This window comes from Mustela nivalis, assembly GCF_964662115.1.
Source record: "Mustela nivalis genome assembly, chromosome: 16".
Lineage (NCBI taxonomy): Eukaryota > Metazoa > Chordata > Mammalia > Carnivora > Mustelidae > Mustela > Mustela nivalis.
In genome coordinates this window covers 29084049-29101761 of record NC_139035.1, presented here as the reverse complement: position 1 = coordinate 29101761, position 17713 = coordinate 29084049, and the positions used below count along the sequence as shown (strand labels likewise).

The following is a 17713-nucleotide window of genomic DNA, read 5'->3' as shown; positions in this document are numbered from 1 at the left end:
CCCAGCAGACTGAAAACTTTAAAATGTATCCTAACTCACTGGGGCAATTCCCAGCAAAAACTGATCAGTCAGAAAGAGAAAGAGTCTGTTGTTGGTGTTTAACTTTTTAAAACAGAAAAGATCTTGAGCCATTCCTTCTCATCCTTCCCAAATGAGGAAATACAGGACTAACACTTCAGAGAGTAACTGTATTAATGAAACATCAACGGATTACAGATAAACATTTTAATTGATTAAATATATTATTCTCAAGGTCTTTTTGAAATCGCACTTGTACTGTACTAATCAACAGCCAAAGGCAATAAAAAAGTTTAAAACCAAAAAATGTTCTGACATGAGCACATGACAGGAACCACTGCTTATGTAAAGTGACATACACTGCTCCCGAGAACAATGATATTTTTAGAAGATAATTCACTTTAACACATGTGCAAGGACACATCTGTAATCAAAGGCTGGAAGAAATATATATTAGTGCCTGCTTTTTAAAAGTTTATTTTACATTTTAAATACAGTATTTTCTCATTTAAAAAAAAAAAAAAAAAAAAAGCCAAGAAGTGCCTAACGCCATGGTTTCTATACCATATATACATGAGAGCTGACGGAGAGCCTGAAAGTGTTCTGGACAGAACAGTGTGGACACCTCTGAGCTGGAACTAGTGAATCAAGATTAAAAAAAAAAAACACACAAATTAAGCACTGCTTAGGAGAGAAAATAATCCAGTTTCCAAATAACCAAAAGAGAACAGAGTTAGGTATGTACAAAACCAGGTATTAAAAAACAAATGCAGCACACACAAACCAACAGCCCCTTATACAGGGAACTGTATATAACGCAGCTAATCAACGAAGACCCTCCTACAAGAAGTGATGTATGATTTGAAACTGTAAAAATCTAAGTAGTTCAGTAACAACATACAGTAACATTACGTGTGTATTGCCGTCTTTGTCGCTTTCTAGCTGTACCACACTCCCTTATGAAAACAAGAATCTCTACACTAGTCGATCACTTATACAAACGTGAGGCAATTAATCCATATTTGTTTTCAGTAAGGAAAACAAAAGTGTACCTCTTCCCAGCTATAAAGACATAATACAGATTAAAGCTATAAAAAAATTTAAGCATGGGCATATGTGTTTCCAATTCTCTCTAGTAAGCAATTCCAAACTGGAATCGTATAGGGTCTGTGCCTAAGTATTAACACATGAAAAAAAATGGACTGTCTCTGGCAGTGATTTCCATTTAGTGCAATGTTATTCCCCACACAGCGAATTACATTTAAGTGATTTTATATATTTTACTTCAGTAGGTGCCAATTTGAGTTTACAAAACCCCTACCTATATGCTTGTGTAGAAAACGGTTTTAATTTGAGATGCTCTACAAAGCCCAATCAAGACAAAAATGAGTTAATTTTGCTTTTGTTACTTGGTAGAGTGAGTACCAGAGGAAGAGCAAAGGACCAAGCACAGGCTTGCTGAGACGGATGTCTGAGGTGTTCTAGGTGTCTGGATAGTTCAATTATCAATCAGCTTTGAACATTCTTAAGATTATCTCAGAAAGTAATTCTCTGTACTACAACTGTGAACTAACAGCTGCACTCAAAGCAAAAACAATCTGGGTCGTTCAGAACAAAACTGAATTGAGGCAATCTGTCTATGATCATCTGTGAGGTCTTGAGTTTTTAAGTTTTAAAAATGATGACCTTCATCAAAGTCAGCTGCACCTCAGGCAGACTACTGACATGAGGCCGTCCTATCTGCGGTCCCTGTAACTATGGGCTCTCGTAAGACACATGGAGCAGGCAGCAACGGACTCACCATCAGCCAGGTGGGGTCAACGTGGGGAGGTTTTATTCTGGAGACCTTAAAGATTTAACGCGTAGCTCCTGGAACTTCAGTATCCGTTAGTGACTCTGGTGGGCAGCACCCAAGGGCTGGAGGGCTCTGAGGAATCCCCCGAGCCCCAGAGTATTAATGTTAAAGGGTCTCACGGGAACCCTGAGCTCCAACAAGAGTCCACCAGCCATCAGACCAAAATCAACAGGATAAACACTGACTGCAATGCTCCAGAAAAGTCCAAAGAAATTCCAAACTAAATGCTGTCTTCTGCCCAGCCCTAGACTCCAGACTCTGTAACAACATCTTTATCTAGTGTAATAAACTCTGTAGTAGACGGATTTTGACCTCCACAAAGAGTAGGAGTTGTCGAACTTGAGGAGGTAGACCCCTCTCCCTGGGTACTGGTGGCTGCCGGCGTACACTTCTTCATGGCAGTCCCGCCGGTAGACAGGCACGATCTCGTCCAGCAGAGGCTTGGTGGCATGCTGTTTGGCTTTCTCTTCACTACTGACATTTTCTGTGAGACAGAATGAGACTCGTCAGTGAACAGAACTGGGAAAACCACATTTGCCTCAAGCACTGCAACCCCGTCCTTCCTCTGAGAAACAGCTCCTCAGGAATTCTCTGGAGCCACTCTACAATGCATGTGCCCATGAGCACGTCCCGGTTTCGTCTTTCATTTGTTCACTCCTGTATTTTGGCAGCTGCTACCTGGTGGGGGAAGCAGCCAGCACCTCTCTCTCCCTTGACTCTGACCACCGCTCCCACGTCTGAGCCCCACTCTTCCCCAGGGACACCCACTCGAGTCCTCACTCCTCCCACCAGGCGGAACCTTGCTTGTCTGAGCAACAAGGAAAACGATGCTCTTGTCCTCTTCCTCACAACATGAAAGTTCTGTTTTAGGAAGGGGCAACTGAACTCCTGAGGACTATCATGTTCTGTACACGTCAGAGAGTAAAATGAGGAAACCATAGTAGAGAGGCAGGCATTCAGAGACACTCTGAAAATCTACACCTTTTGCTACAGGCCCGTGCCAACCCAGAAACAACCCCAGCAGCAAAAAGGGAGCTCTGATCCTACGTCTGTCCCACTTAATAGTTTCTGAACTTTTGATATGCGGTTAGGAAAAAAATACCTCTGGAAACCTACAGGAGTGAGAAATTACAAACCAGCTTAAAACCTGTTCCGCATATCAAATGCAAACAGGTCAGGAATATGCAGCATGGAAGATAAAAGACCTTCGGGTCCGTAACACGGCAGAGTGAATTCTGACAACATTGGTTAACTGTCAGGGGTCACTATAAGGAATTGAAACAGGTCAAGTCTGAGAAACTCTCATGGGCAAGAGGAGTTGAAGGACACAGGATAACTAACTATAATGTGGCATTCTGGTTGGGATCATGGAACATTAGATAAAAACTAAGGAAATCTGAATACATACGGACTTTGGCCAATCACAATGTATTTACATTGATTCATTAGTGATGATGAACGTACCGCAGTATAAACGGGTGTTAACATTAAGTGGAACTGTATGTAGAGTACACAGGAACTCTTTGCAACTTTTCTATAAATCTAAAATTATTCTAAAATAAAAAAGTTTTTGGGGCGCCTGGGTGGCTCAGTGGGTTAAGCTGCTGCCTTCAGCTCAGGTCATGATCTCAGGGTCCTGGGATCGAGTCCCGCATCGGGCTCTCTGCTCAGCAGGGAGCCTGCTTCCTTCTCTCTCTCTCTGCCTGCCTCTCAGTGTACTTGTAATTTCTCTCTGTCAAATAAATAAATAAAATCTTTAAAAAATAATAATAATACAATAAAATAAAATAAAAAAGTTTACTTAAAAAAAAAGCAAATGACATTCTGATAAATAGACCCAAACCAGATCTGCTTCATCACAGCAATACTTAAATGTCCTTCATTTGCAAATGAGAAATGCAGAGTTTTGCATTCAAAATGCAAACTATTGTTTTTAAGAACATCCATGAACAGGGGTGCCTGAGTAGCTCAGAGGGTTAAGAGCCCAGGGTTCTGGGATAGAGCCCTGCATCGGGCTCTCTGCTTGGTGGGGAGCCTGCTTCCTCCTCTCTCTCTCTGCCTTCCTCTCTGCCTACTTGTGATCTCTGTCAAATAAATAAAATAAAATTAAAAAATCTTTTAAAAAAATATCCATGAACAGATTATTGGTATTCAAGACCCAGATTTTGTTCAAAACCTGTAAAACTAAAGGTTACTAGGACAGATGAGCAATGCACCTTTCATCAAGTTAAGCAAAGACTTGGGACCTGGCAGCAATAAAGACAGGATCAATCAGAGCAGGAAGATGGGTAACAGTCACACTTCTGCAGAGAGAACAAACTCCTGTAGCTTTCAAGACTCAATGGAGGGAAAGAAAACCCAAAGCAACAAACAGAAAGACTGGACTGCTCTTCCATCTTAATCCAAGCTAAAAGGACCCCCATAAAATGCACTGCGGGGACAAGACACAGTGGCACGGTAGCCTTCCTCAGGAACCATGGGGACACACACAGTCTGTGAGCTAAATCTTCAAAAAGGATAAAGTTATGCTCACTCTTTGCAAACAACTCCTGGGAGCAATAAATCCTCACTGCTGTTTCGGCTCACACAGGGGTATTGACAGCTTAGATTTAGATGGAAATCATTTTATGATTAGGCCTGGCGTGAGGACAAGTAAGCCCATTCCCATCTGAGGGATGTCACACAGGAGAGCAAAGATCAAGAGTGCGGCATGACTCCTGCCTCTAGAGAGGCTTTGGACCCCACCGGGGTTCACTGGTGCCCCGCCCAATCCCTGGCCCAGAAACAACAGTCAGCAGAGGGCTCACAATAGGACAACCTCCCTTTGGAGACTCTCCAGGCAAGGCAGGGGAAACAGATCACCCCAAGGTGCTTCTGAGCAGAGCCTTCTATACCAGCCACAAAGCTCCTAAGTGGTACAACGGTCAGCACACACACTCATCTCCTGTCCTAGACACTTGCAGTCTGATTTTCATAAGTCCCTGTAGCACATCAGAGAGGCCAGTCGCCAGCCCTGATGTTGCTCAGGGGCAGCTGCCATGGGCGTCGGGGCACACCTGCTCGGGTCTCTCTTGCCTCTGCTTTGCTCTTTGCTCACTCCTGGGTCTGTGGGCCAGGCTTTACCTGGCTCCGGTCCTCAGAGATAAAAGCGGCAGAAATCAAAGTTCCGCGGGACAAAGCAGCTCCTCAATAACACAGGCCCACACACGTGTCACCACACGTGGCCTCAGAGGGCCTGGTGTGCGGCACGCGTAGGGCCCAGATCCAGTTGCGCGCCTTGATGGCGGACTGAACATCTAGCCTGCCTCCACAAATCTCTAACTACTGCCTCTTCCAGTGTAACCTGATACAATCTCTGGGAAGCACTACCAACCATCTTCAAGCACAAGCAGCTGTTCTGCACATCACCCAAAAGCTAGTCCCAAGAACCAGAGGCCACCTCTCCACTCCCATGGCCAGGGCACTCCTTCCACACCAGCCTCAGCCAAGCCAACCCAGGAACTCAAGTGCTCACTATGTATGGACCGAAGCCTTGAGCTCTACCTTTTCTGCAAAACAGAATTAAGGAGACCATCTTCTCCATTAATATGCATACATTTTATAACCTACTTCCTAAACCAGGAGGATTTAGGCTGTTCTGGTTAACACTCCATTTTGTCTACTTAGAGAAAATATAAAATTATACTCGTGTAAAATGGGGAAGAACAGCTGGCATTTCTTTTAGGTATGATGTTCTGGTAAGAGTTTCTGTATTTATATAAAAAAAATCTTAAGAGTAACGACCTAAAAAGCTAATAACAGAATTGTAAATTTGAATAAATTCCAGAGTTGGCAGAATTTCTTGCTTGCTCTTTTAAAATTTTTTGAAATGCTCTTGCACATTTGGCTTTCCAACACAAAATGCTGGAAGTAAAACCGTACTGAGGAAGCAGTACCGTAACACACTGCCAGACAGACCTGCCGGCGTTAAAACAATGTCATGTTTGGACCCCAGTCCCTCCTGGCAGGCTGGCCTGTCTCCCAGCCTTTTCAGCTGAGTTCCCACTTATGAAGAAATGAATCCCTGTCTAGAAAGTGTTAATCAGGAAGCATAAGGGTGGCTAACACGGGAACCATGCCATTTTTGCCAACACAACCCAGGACTTGTCAATACGGACCACGGGCTCTACCTTCCTCCTCCTCGTCGTCATCACTGGACTCGCTGACATGCACGCTGACAGCAGTGTTTGGAGAGTCTGTCCATTCAAAGTACACCCCAAATCCAATGTCATAATTGTCTGTAGCAAATTCCCAAAAGAGGTATGATCCTTCTTCGTGGGTGGGGACTCGGACAGTGACCACTTCTCCTCGGCCCACTGTAATCACGGAGTCTGCATCCTGCCGAATCTTCTCTTTAAAGTCTTTGATTTGGGGGCGTGTCCACATGGACGGAGCTGCTATTACTGGAAGAGAGTCTAAAGGCAACAGGAATTACACACGCTGAAGAGGACGAGCCCTCGCCTGCAGCAGGTGGCCAACTCACACAGGACCCCCCCCCCCGCCACAGTGAGGCGCCACCTGCCATCGAGTCTACCTGAAGGTCTACCTGAAGAATACACGGGCTCCCCAGCAAAGCGTCCCCCTGAACTTTCTACCAATGTCAGCACAACGCCTCAAGGAACACACGCAATCCACAATCATAGAAGTGATTTTTTTCAACACTCTGATTAGGTATGAGCACGGATTTAAGACTGACTTTGGAAACCTCCTAGTTGGTACCAGGGAAACCTAATAATGAAGGGTATCTCTGGACTTAGGAATAAATTCACTTTTGGATCCACAAAAAGAAAGCTGGGCTTTTACTTCAGTCTCTCTGTCAAGAAAAAAATAAAAGCCTCGACCTCTGTGGATCCCAAAGCTCCAGGGGCTATTCTAAAGGAGCTCACAGAAACAGAAAAATCTGGACAGGATGGTCCTGCTGCGGGCTGAACAGAAAAGGGGAAAGTTCTGTTGCCTCGTCTCTGCATGAGCAGTCCCTCAGCAGGTTTGTCAGACGCGCTCACAGAACCTTCGACAAAAGATTCATCTGAAAATACTGGGAGACCTGGGCCACCTAGCCGGTTCAGCCGGTGGAGCCTGCAACTCTTGACCTTGGGGTCATGGTTTGAGCCCCATGCTGGGTGTGGAGATTATTAAAATAAAACAACAACAACAAAAATCTGATAAATTCTTATAAGGATAAAAGGGAAGAGAGAGGTTAAACAATGGGATCTTCAAGGTCTTATCCAAAGCGGTTTTCTGTTACTTACTCTAAAAAGACAAGACAGATGTCTGAAACCAACTTTCTGCACACCACCACTCACCCAGAACCATACCGCCACCCAGACCACCAGCCCTGCTATGCTCTTTTCCTTCCTAAGTTAGCGCCTAGCCTTGCTTTGGCTCTCTCCACTCAGACGTCTCTCCCCCAGGAAGCCTCTGCTGACCCCTGTGACTCGGTCACAGTCCCTACATCACAAGCTCTCAACCTACAGCGTGCCTCTCTCCGAAGCACAGCTCGTACGCGGCTATGGTTTACACTTCGTGTGTCCTTCTGCCTCGTGCCGTTCCCTTGGCACTCAGAAAATCTTCAGTCAGTTGCTGAAGGAATAAATGAGCTGCACATAAAAAGCTAGACCTTTGAAAACACTAACTTATCTTCTGGTACTTTAGTCTCAAAAAATACTGCAATATTTGGTAAGCAAGATGCCCCCAACCCTGTGATCCCCATCTGGGTGTTCAGGGACTCGGGAGGTCACCACCCACAACATCCCAGGGTCGGTAAGTGTGGCCAACAGAATATGGTGCCAGCATGATGTACTACTTTCAAAGTTAGAGCATGAAAGACACCACCACTTGTCTTGGTCCCTCGCATCGTGTTTCCCGGAGGAAGCCAGCCACTGCGTCAAGGACACTCAGCCCAAAGGAGAAGCTTCACAGGGCAAGGAACTGTGGCCTCCTGCCAATAGCCAGCACCAACCTGCCAGTCATGGAGGAAAGTACCATAGAAGCAGAGCCTCTGGTGCCCATGGAGCCTTCACCTGACTTCAGCTCCGGCCCGCATCACGAATGAACCTTCCTGGGACCAGAAGCACCACCGCTCGGCTAAGCTGCTCCTCAGTTCCCAAAACCCCAGGAATCTCACCCACTGTGTGAGATACTAAAAAGCTGTTACCAGAAGCTGCCAAATCTGGGCATAATTTGTCACATATGAACAGATAACCAACCCACAACCCAAGGTATCCTAAAGTCCTCTGACGTGCTCTTCCCTGCTTTGCTAAGGGTCACCAGAAGCACCAGATTCAGACTCAAAATGGTACAAAAGCATTCAACTCTCCCAGAATGTGCTCCAAAGCCAGCAAGCCGGACTCCTGACTCACTTCCCATGAACCTCAGTTATGACATCTGGACAGACACACGTATCTGCCAAGTCATACCTTTTGGTCCATTCTCCACAGCTGCTTCTGCAGCTTCTGGTTCAATTTCTTTTTCTGGGTTGTCAGTGTGAGTTCTGGCCTGTCCGTTGACTGGCATCTTATCGCCTGGAGCTGATGCATTCACTTTTGAGGACGCGGGCAAAGAAGCCCCAGCGACTGCTACTTCCTGCTGTTTCTGTAAGGCCGCCTACAAGTGGAGAAATGGTGAAGACACACTGACCAAGACAGCTAAGAATGGCACATTCACCCGGGAAGGCACTCTGACCCCATGTTCTTGTCCTACCAGAACACTGTGCTGCAAGAAATTACTAATGGGGGCATCTGGGGGTGCTCAGTCAGTTAAGCGGCTGCTCAGATTGTAATCCCAAGGGTCCTGGGGTTGAGTCCCGCATTGGGCTCCCTGCTTAGCGGGGACCCAGCTTTTCCCTCTGCCTGCTGCTCCCCCTGCTGCTTGTGCTCTCTCTCACTGTCAAATAAATAAATAAAATCTTTTTAAAAAATTACTAATAGACTTTATCAGTTTTATCCTGTCTATGATGAGTATTAGTAGGACAGTATCAAGCCAACTGCTAAAAATCATGAAAAATTTTCAGGGACAAAAACGTGTGTGTTGACCTAAGAAATATTAGAAAAACCAGGAAAAATTAGATATAAATCATCAAACCCAAATACAATTAAAGGCAAAAACTGAACACAGTAACATCTGTTCTTAGAACCGACAGAACAGGGGCGCCTGGGTGGTTCAATGGGTTAAAGCCTCTGCCTTTGGTTCCGGTCATGATCCCGGTGTCCTGGGATGGAGCTCTGAGTAGGGCTTTCTGCGCAGCAGGGAGCCTGCTTCCTCCTCTCTCTCTGCCTGCTTCTCTGCCTACTTGTGATCTCTGTCAAATAAATAAATAAAATAAAAAATTAAAAAACAAAAAACAAAAAACAACAGAATAGGGACACCTGGGTGGCTCAGTGGGTTAAGCCTCTGCCTTTGGCTCAGGTCATGATCCCACGGTCCTGGAATCGAGTTCCTCATTGAGCTCTCTGCTCAGCAGGGAGCCTGCTTTTCCCCCTGCCTCTGCCTACCTCTCTGCCTACTCATGATCTCTCTCCCTGTCAAATAAATAAAATCTTTAAAAAAAAAAAAACCCTGACAATAAAACTTGATAAAATTCAGATACATAAAATCTGAAACTGGAAAATTAAACTTGGTAGAAATAAATGGTCACAAAGAAAAACTCACAAAGGCAAAAGCTGTAACTAGTAAAATCTGATATGGGGCCCCAAAGTAATCAACAAATCAAATATGGGCAATTACTCTGATATGAACAAAAATAATCAATTAACGAAATCTTCACCATAAACTAAAAAAAGCATCACAATTGAACTGAAAACTATTAATGGTGTTATAAAAAATATCAACTTACGAATTAAACAGACTTACAAAATGGAGGTCAAAATACATTCTTCCAATTTTAGTATATGTGCTGCCGAAGCAAGCACTCAAAATACATTCTTGATGAAAATTCATCACTGTTTACATAATTATAATTAAAATACGTGCATTCATAAAAATGTCCCAAGTCAAAATGGAAGAGTGAAAACATGTTAAACACAAAGGACAACTATTTGGGGACATTTCTTTCCTCTAACAAGATAGATATTAGTATTATTAGACATACCTAAGTGTTGTTACTTAAGCAACTTTTGGGGAAACTTTGAATTACACATAGAGAAAGTGCACAAATAATATACAAATATACAGACTGATCATTCTTCATAAAACAAACATACCCACATAAGCAACCAGGTCAAGACATTATATGTGTCCCAGAATCCTCCTTTTGACACGGTCCCCACCTGTGCTGCAAGGGTAACAACTGTCTTAATGAAAACACTACAGACTTGGGGCGCCTGGGTAGCTCAGTGGATTAAAGCCTCTGCCTTCAGCTCAGGTCATGATCCCAGGGTCCTGAGATCGAGCCCCACATCGGACTCTCTGCTCAGCAGGGAGCCTGCTTCCTCCCTCTCTCTGCCTACTTGTGATCTGTCTGTTAAATAAAAGAAAAAAAAAACACTACAGACTTGCTTTGCCTGTTTTTTCACGTTATATAAATGAAACCATATAATAAGTATTCTTTTTTGTGTCTGGCTTCTTCTACTCGACATTATTTTTGCAAGGTTCATCCATAAAGTTATACAAGTAACTGTATTTTGTTTGTTTGTCCTGCTACGATATTCCACTGTGAAGATCTATCCGTTTTACTGTTGATGACCATTTGGGCATTTAAGTAACTCTAAGTTAAAACATGGAAGTCTGGGGCGCCTGGGTGGCTCAGATGGTTAAGCATCTGCCTGCGGCTCAGGTCATGGTCTCTAGATCTTGGGATCGATCCCCTCATCCAGCTCCCTGCGCAGCAGAGAACTGGCTTCTCTCTCTCCCTCTGCCTGCTGCTCCCCTTGCTTGCGCGGTCTCTCTCTCTAACGAATGGATAAAATCTTCAAAAAAATAAGTAAATAAAACATGAAAGTCATAAGTGAACTCATATTTACAAAAGTAAAAAAATTAAAAAATGAAACAAAGAAATAACAGGAAAAAAGCCTTTATACTCTCATGGCTCAGGGATAATGATGTATTTCTGCGTATCTGTACACACATGTAACATATCATCTACAACCCAATTACTTCCATGAACAGCAATGCTTTCTTCTGCAGCTAACACAGGCTGGTAACACATGTAAGATTTTAAAATACCTCTTTCCAAGGCCTAGATTCTCCGTCATTCCCCAAGAGTTTTCTAGAAAGAGTACAGCTTCTAGAAAAAGTGCAGAGAGCCAAAACATGATGGCACACTCAGAACACTCCCCTGCATGACAGGGCAGCAAGAAAAGCAATTCTGGGGATGGTCAGCAGGCCCAGAGCGGCCACACTCGAAACCCTCCAGCACAGTGAACAACTCCCCTGGGGATCCCACTGCCCAAGAATATACATCTATTACAGACAGCAGATCATGATGATTTATTTACATCATCTCTCATCTGTACCTTGGGAAGGTTTTGAAAGCACAGAAAGGTACAGGAACAAACACCCATATTACCACACCTCCAAGTGAACAAGTGTTAGCATTTTGTCATTTTGCTCAGTATTTACTAAAAAATTACTTTATAGGACTGAAGTTTTCTTTGTTCCTTCCCTGGTGCCTTTCCTTCTCCATGCCCAGAGACCACCAAACGACGTGTAAAACCGAGTTCCATCACTGTAATCTAAATTACGAATTCCAGACCCTTCACTTCCACAGACTCCCGGTTTGCCCTACTTGGCCAATTTCATTCTCACTAAATGACCTAAAAATAGGGCAGGGCGTGTGAGCTCTCCTAGCAGAAAATCATCTCAAACCCCATCTCACAGTGCTACAAGCAAGAAGAGGGGGTGGTACGCTCAAGGAGAAACAGGCTTTCGAGGACAGAGAAAAAAATCCCTCAGAAAAGCCACTTATTGTCTTGAATAAACTCTGGCCTGACATCTTTTTCATCTTAGGAACAACACAAAATCTGCCGTGCTTTTTAACTTCTCACTCATGCTAAAGACTCAAGGGAAAAGGTATTTCAAGTAAGGATATTAATTTTCAAAGAATTTAAAGAGGTTGGCAGAGCAACCAAGACCACTTCATCTGACAAGAAATGCTGAGCACTACAATGACACACGCTTTCTTCCCTTGGCCTGTTTGACAGATCGTAACTACTTTCTAAGTGAAAAGTTAGGAAGTAAAACTTCACCAGATTCACTCCAAGAAGGCATTAGTGCCTCTGCCCAGTGTGAAAAATGAACACAGATCAGTGATCTGCCATACGCACACAACACTTCCACAGACCAATGCTTCTTCTCATTTCAGTCCTCTGAGAGTTCAGGGAGGTGAGCGGGATCAGTACCGGATTTTCTACCCCATTCCTCCTCAGTGAGAGAAAAGGCAGAACAATCAGAGCAGTAGGTAACTTGTCGGATCTCAAGCATGACAATGGCAAGGCCAGGACCGAGTCCAAGTGTCACCCTGCTCTTCATCCCACGCTCCTCAGCCCAAGCCACCTACTCCTTCGTGGAAGCCAAGTACGTGGGGGTGGGGAGCTGGGGGGGCCCGCACTGTGATGCAGGGGAGCGCGGTCTCACTCCGGCACCCGAAGCAAACATCAAGAGGATCAGCCTGCAAAACCAGTCGATAGCCTCTGGGGACAGGTCCTACCACAGACAGTTGCCCCGGCCCATGAGAGCCTGGAGGACACGGCTGGACAAACACAAGTTTCCCAATTCCTCACGGTGCCAGGACCAGCAACAGAGTCTCCGCCAGACTCACTGGAATGACACCTGGTGCACATGACCCCGGATGCCCTGGGACAAAGGAGCAGAGGTCCCGCCGTGTCTGGCTTCCACGTCCTCTATCGGAGGAGCAACTTCATCCCCTGAAGCTGGTGGGAGCAGCGCGTACTCGAGCCTCCCCGGCCCCCAGCCCCGCACACCTGCTGCTGGGCCAGCTGCACCTGGTAGAGCTGCTGCATATACTGCTGGTAATGCTGCTCCTGCAGCTGCCGGATGAGGAGCTGCTGCTGCTCGAAGTTGCCGGGGTACTGCTGCGCCGCGTACTGCTGGAACTGCGCAGCTGTCTGTGAGTTCAAGGCTGCCATGATCTGCTGCCTGCAACAGCAAGGAACACGCACGCGTCGGCCGCTGGCCAAGGCTTGCGGCAAAAGGAAACATCTTCATGCCTCATTTGTCACCGTCCCTCTATCAAAGGACGGAGCGGAAAGGATCTCCCGCCATCATGTGCCCCGGGCCCAGACACTCGGCCTCTTGCTCCTCACTGATGAGAGGGAGGCTGATACCTGTGTCGGAGCACCTACAGGCACTCAGCCACTGGGCGCCCAAGAGCGAGGCAGAGGGACGTCTTCGGACGGGAGGTGGTGCCAGTGATCGCCACCTGGCCCATGATCACAAGGCTGGGAGCAGCAAGAGCCAGGACATGGTCAGGCAGGCCGGGGCAGCCTAGCCTCCCAGCAGGAGGCTGTGAGAGGGCGACTGCCATCCACAGTGGGGCTGAGGGGACATTCAGCTGCTGGCCACAGCTTTGCTCCCTGAACACCCAGACATTAGGAGGAGGCAAGACAGTAACCCAGTAACCAGAACCTGTCACGAGCGGCCCTGGTAAGTGTCAGTATAGCGAGGGAAACTTGCCATGTCTCTAGCATTTCATTTAAAGCCTGCCTTTGGGGCGCTGGGGTGGCAGGGCTCAGGGAGAAGGCGTCTGCCTTCAGCTCACGTCACGATCCCAGGGTCCTGGGACTGAGTCCTGCATCGGGCTCCCTGTTCCACGGGGAGTCTGCTTCTCCCTCGGCCGCTCTCCCTTTTTGTTCTCTTTCTGCCCACCCCACCCCGTCAAATAAATAAAGCAAGCCTGCCTTCCAGAACAACAGGAAAAATAGCACCTGGGCATGCCTGGTACAGAGACAGTAATTTCTCTTTTTCTAAATCTCATTTTCTCTCCTCTAGGCACCGCAGGCTTCCTACCTCAGTTACGTGACCAACTTAACACAGACTGGAAAGCCATCTATCACCAAACAGATTCGTAAGCAGAGGGATGAGCAAAATCTCACAAACTCCTGCATAGACCCTGACACTGGGCCCATTGGGGGCACCGCCCACTCCCAAAGGTGCAGCATTCCTCGTCTCTCCTCGATGTGCAGCCCCTGGCTGGTGTGCAACTAGTGCAGAAGCCTTTCTAAGCTGCTGCTAAGAGTTAATGAGGCATCAATGGACGGTCATGCTCTCTGGTTTCCTCTAAATGCCACCCCCAGTCCCCACACCTCAGACCCTTCCTCCCTGTCCCCACGGCTCCCTCCTGAAGAGCCAGTCCCTGTGTCACAGCTGCTGTCACAGCCCTGAATGAGAAATAGTTTCAGGTCCCAAATCCTGTACGAGGAATAGATGCCTAACACAGGCTGCACTGAGCAGACCCTGTCCTGGGACTCTGGGACTGGGGCTCTCCCCGATCCCAGCCAGTGCCTTGTGTCCACCAAGGCAGACAACAGGAGGAGGAGGAGACAGACACACAAGCTGGGAAGCAAGACAAGATCACATGGACCCAGGGACAGAGCAAGCCACCTCAGCTCCCCGCTCTAGCCCCTAGGTCCTGGCAGCTAACCCGGAGCCCTTTCATTTTGGGGACCCACTGAAGCTTGAGCCGAGGCCCTCTCGGAAATGGGACAGATCACTGGTACAAATGGCGGGCGCCGGCAGGTGTGCCCTCCCCGTGCACATGTCCCAGAGCTCCCCCAAGGAATGGCACCCAGAGGCTGTGGAGGTCCGGCTCTTGTGCTTAAACACAAGCTGTCCGACCCGCTTACTTCTGCTGCTCCAGCCGGAGCCTCTCGTCTTCTACTCGCCTCCTCTCCTCTTCCTCCTGCCTCAGCCTCTCCTCCTCCTCTCTCCTGCGCTTCTCCTCCTCCTTCTGCAGACGCTCCCTCTCCTCCTCTTCACGCCGCCGCCGCTCTTCCTCCTCTTTCCTATAAGCCAGAACAGACACGGTGAGCCCTGTACCAAGAACCCTGCCTAACATAACTGAAGACGATTTCCCAGTGAAAACGGACACAACTCGGAGAGAACAATGTGGTTGTATTAATGATATTTGAAATATATACACTTCATTGGTAGAAATTTATCCTGTGACGTCAATCTCACAATCAGTGAGAACACAGCAGAAATTATGGCCGCACAGAAGAGAAAGGTGTCCACTAGTAAGAGACCACTGAGATCACGATGTGCCCACCCCCCGGCAGGTTTCCCTCACCTATGCTCACAGCATCGTAGGCTTTCCCTTCCCACTGTCTGCTGTGCTTGTAATTCCATCTGTGTGAGAAATTCAGCACTGCACCCGCCCTTCTGTTCAAGTCTGTGCCCCACAAGGGCAAAGGCTGCCTATCTCCCAGCGCTCTATCCACAGCGCTGAGCACGGTGCTAGATAGGACAAGCACTCAATGCACGCATCTAAAATGAGTAATGCACCAGGATGGCCTGTAGCCACAAAAAAACCATGACTGTGTGGCCTGACATGCAGACACTTGATATGGTTGTTTAATGAAAAGAACAGGGACTATGAAAAGGTTTGCAAAGAAATACTTTAACTGGGGGCGCCTGGATGGCATAGTCAGTTCAGCATCCAATTCTTGCTTTGGCTTACGTTGTGATCTCAGGGTCCTGGGACAGAGCCCCCAGCCAGGCTCCACGCTCCACACAGAAGTCTGCTAAACTTTCTCTCTCTCTCTGTCCCTCCCTGACATGCGCATGTGCACTCGCGCTATTATTTATTTAAATAAATAAATCTTTTTCTAAAAAAAGATACACCTTAAATGTGTCCTAGAAAGCAAGGTAGGAGGGAATGTTTTTGGTCTGTGCTTCACATACTGTCATAAATGAAAAATATTTGTATCACATGTATCTGTATATTACTTCTGACCATTAAAAACTATCAAAGCTTTGAATTTAAGAGAAAAAGAAGAGTTGGAAATGCAGGTGCAGCCCCTACCCAGCTCCAGCCCACCCTCGGCCCCTCTCCTGGGGAGCACAGGCCCTGAGGCAAGAGGAAGGCAGGGGGCGCTAGCCAGCTGAGCACAGTGTGAAGGGCAGGACAGCGGAGGATGGGATACAGGTGCTCTGGAGGGATCTGAGGGGACACCCTTTCTTGGTCCTACCACGAAAACTGCTCGACTTACCCCACTTCTCTCCCCAAATTCCTCTAAGTAATGAACAGCACATCCGAGCCACAGCCAGGGCTCAAAATACAGCAATAACATGACCTATTTTTAACCTGTCATGGCTGGTAGAGGACAAGGTGTGTTCCACAGCCAGAGCTGGGACTGTAGGAGGAAGTCTGGTCTTAAATGCTTTCAAAGGGTGCTAGCTGGATTTTACCTCATGACAGAGGTATATTTTTAAAAAAGATTTTATTTCTTTTGAGAGAGAGAGAGAGCAAGCGAGTGCGCGCACACAGGAGCAGGGGCAAGGACAGAGGGGGAAGGAGACTCCCCACTGAGCAAGAAGCTCAATGCAGGAGGCATCGATCAGATCCAGGGATGCCAGGATTGTGACCTGAGCCAAAGACAGAGGCTTAATGATTAAGCCACCCAAGTGTCCCTGTAAATACATTTTAAAAGGAAAAATGCAGTTTTACAGGTTAAGATGACTACTAAATATTCAATTTACCACTATGAATCAAAACTTTTTTTTTTGAGCAGCGAAGCAAGGTTTATTGAGCGACAGTAAAGTAACAATGCAAAACTCCCAAAGAGGGAGGGGACCCAAGGGGGTTGCCCGAATCAAAACTTTTCCTTTGGATAAGTATCTTTTCTTCTTTTTTTTTTTTTAATTTTATTTCTTTTTTAGAGAGTGAGAGAGACAATGAAAGAGAAAGAGCATGAGTGGAGAAAAGGTCAGCGGGAGAAGCAGACTCCCTGCCGAGCAGGGAGCCTGATGCGGGACTCAATCCTGGGACTCCAGGATCATGACCTGAGCCAAAGGCAGTTGCTTAACCAACTGAGCCACTCAGGCACCCCCAGAATCTTCTGAAAATGTATTAAGCTACTTCCTATCATCTTAAACAGGAATAAATTACACCCAGTGTTGTATGTTGCTGACTTAGAGCCCTGGTTGGGGAGTCTGCTGGAGAGTCTCTCTCCCTCTCCCTCTGCCCCCACCCCGACCAGCACTCTCTGAAATATATAAATCTTGGAGGAAAAAAAAAAAAAAAAAACCACACACACACACACACACACACACACACAAAATAAGGTGTTAACTGTAATGCTGTTGAACTCAGTTATGACAAAAAAAAAAAATCCCATCAACATAAACAGCAGCATCCTCCCTGCCCCCTGGAAACAATAAGCCACCTAGGAGCCAGAGACAATATGCATGTCTCCATAAGATCTACCACACAGTGCAGGAGATAGTCAAGATTTGTGGCATAATCTTTAAGAAGCTCGAGGGAAACAAGAGCAAACGGAGTGTCAGACCAGGGGGTAAGGGTGGGGAGAGGGGCTGAGTTTACAGTGGAGTTTGCTCAAAATCTTGGTATAACCAGGACAAGAGGAATGCTGCTGTGATGGACAGGTGGTTCCTTTCAAAGGGACAGCCAGAAAGAAGCAGCAGCTCCCTGCCCCCTCAAACTCCTAGTATGGATACCTGCTCACACCAGCAGGTCTGAACAACTGGAGTAAGAAGTGGGGAATCTGGGGGCACCTGGGTGGCACAGTCGGTTAAGTGTAAGATTCTTGATTCCGGCTGAGGTCAGGATCTCAGGGTCGTGAGATCAAGTCCTGCATCAGGCTCTGCGCTCAGTCTGCTTGAAATTCT

At 46.7% G+C, this 17713-nt stretch overlaps 1 protein-coding gene across 2 annotated transcripts in view; it reads right to left on the bottom strand.

Annotated features, from left to right (window-relative positions):
* Window positions 1-210: 210 nt before the first annotated feature.
* Window positions 211-17713, bottom strand: part of ACBD3 (acyl-CoA binding domain containing 3) — a 41373-nt gene continuing 23870 nt past the window's right edge. The window contains exons 4-8 of one of the 2 annotated variants that reach the window (XM_082704426.1): window positions 14710-14868; window positions 12829-13003; window positions 8329-8515; window positions 6031-6327; window positions 211-2357 (exon numbers count right to left, since the gene is read on the bottom strand). In XM_082704426.1, coding sequence (XP_082560552.1) covers window positions 2146-2357; window positions 6031-6327; window positions 8329-8515; window positions 12829-13003; window positions 14710-14868 — 1030 coding nt within the window. In that variant the 3' untranslated portion in view covers window positions 211-2145. The remainder of the gene's footprint in view (window positions 2358-6030; window positions 6328-8328; window positions 8516-12828; window positions 13004-14709; window positions 14869-17713) is intronic. The other variant, XM_082704427.1, reaches the window with a different exon arrangement.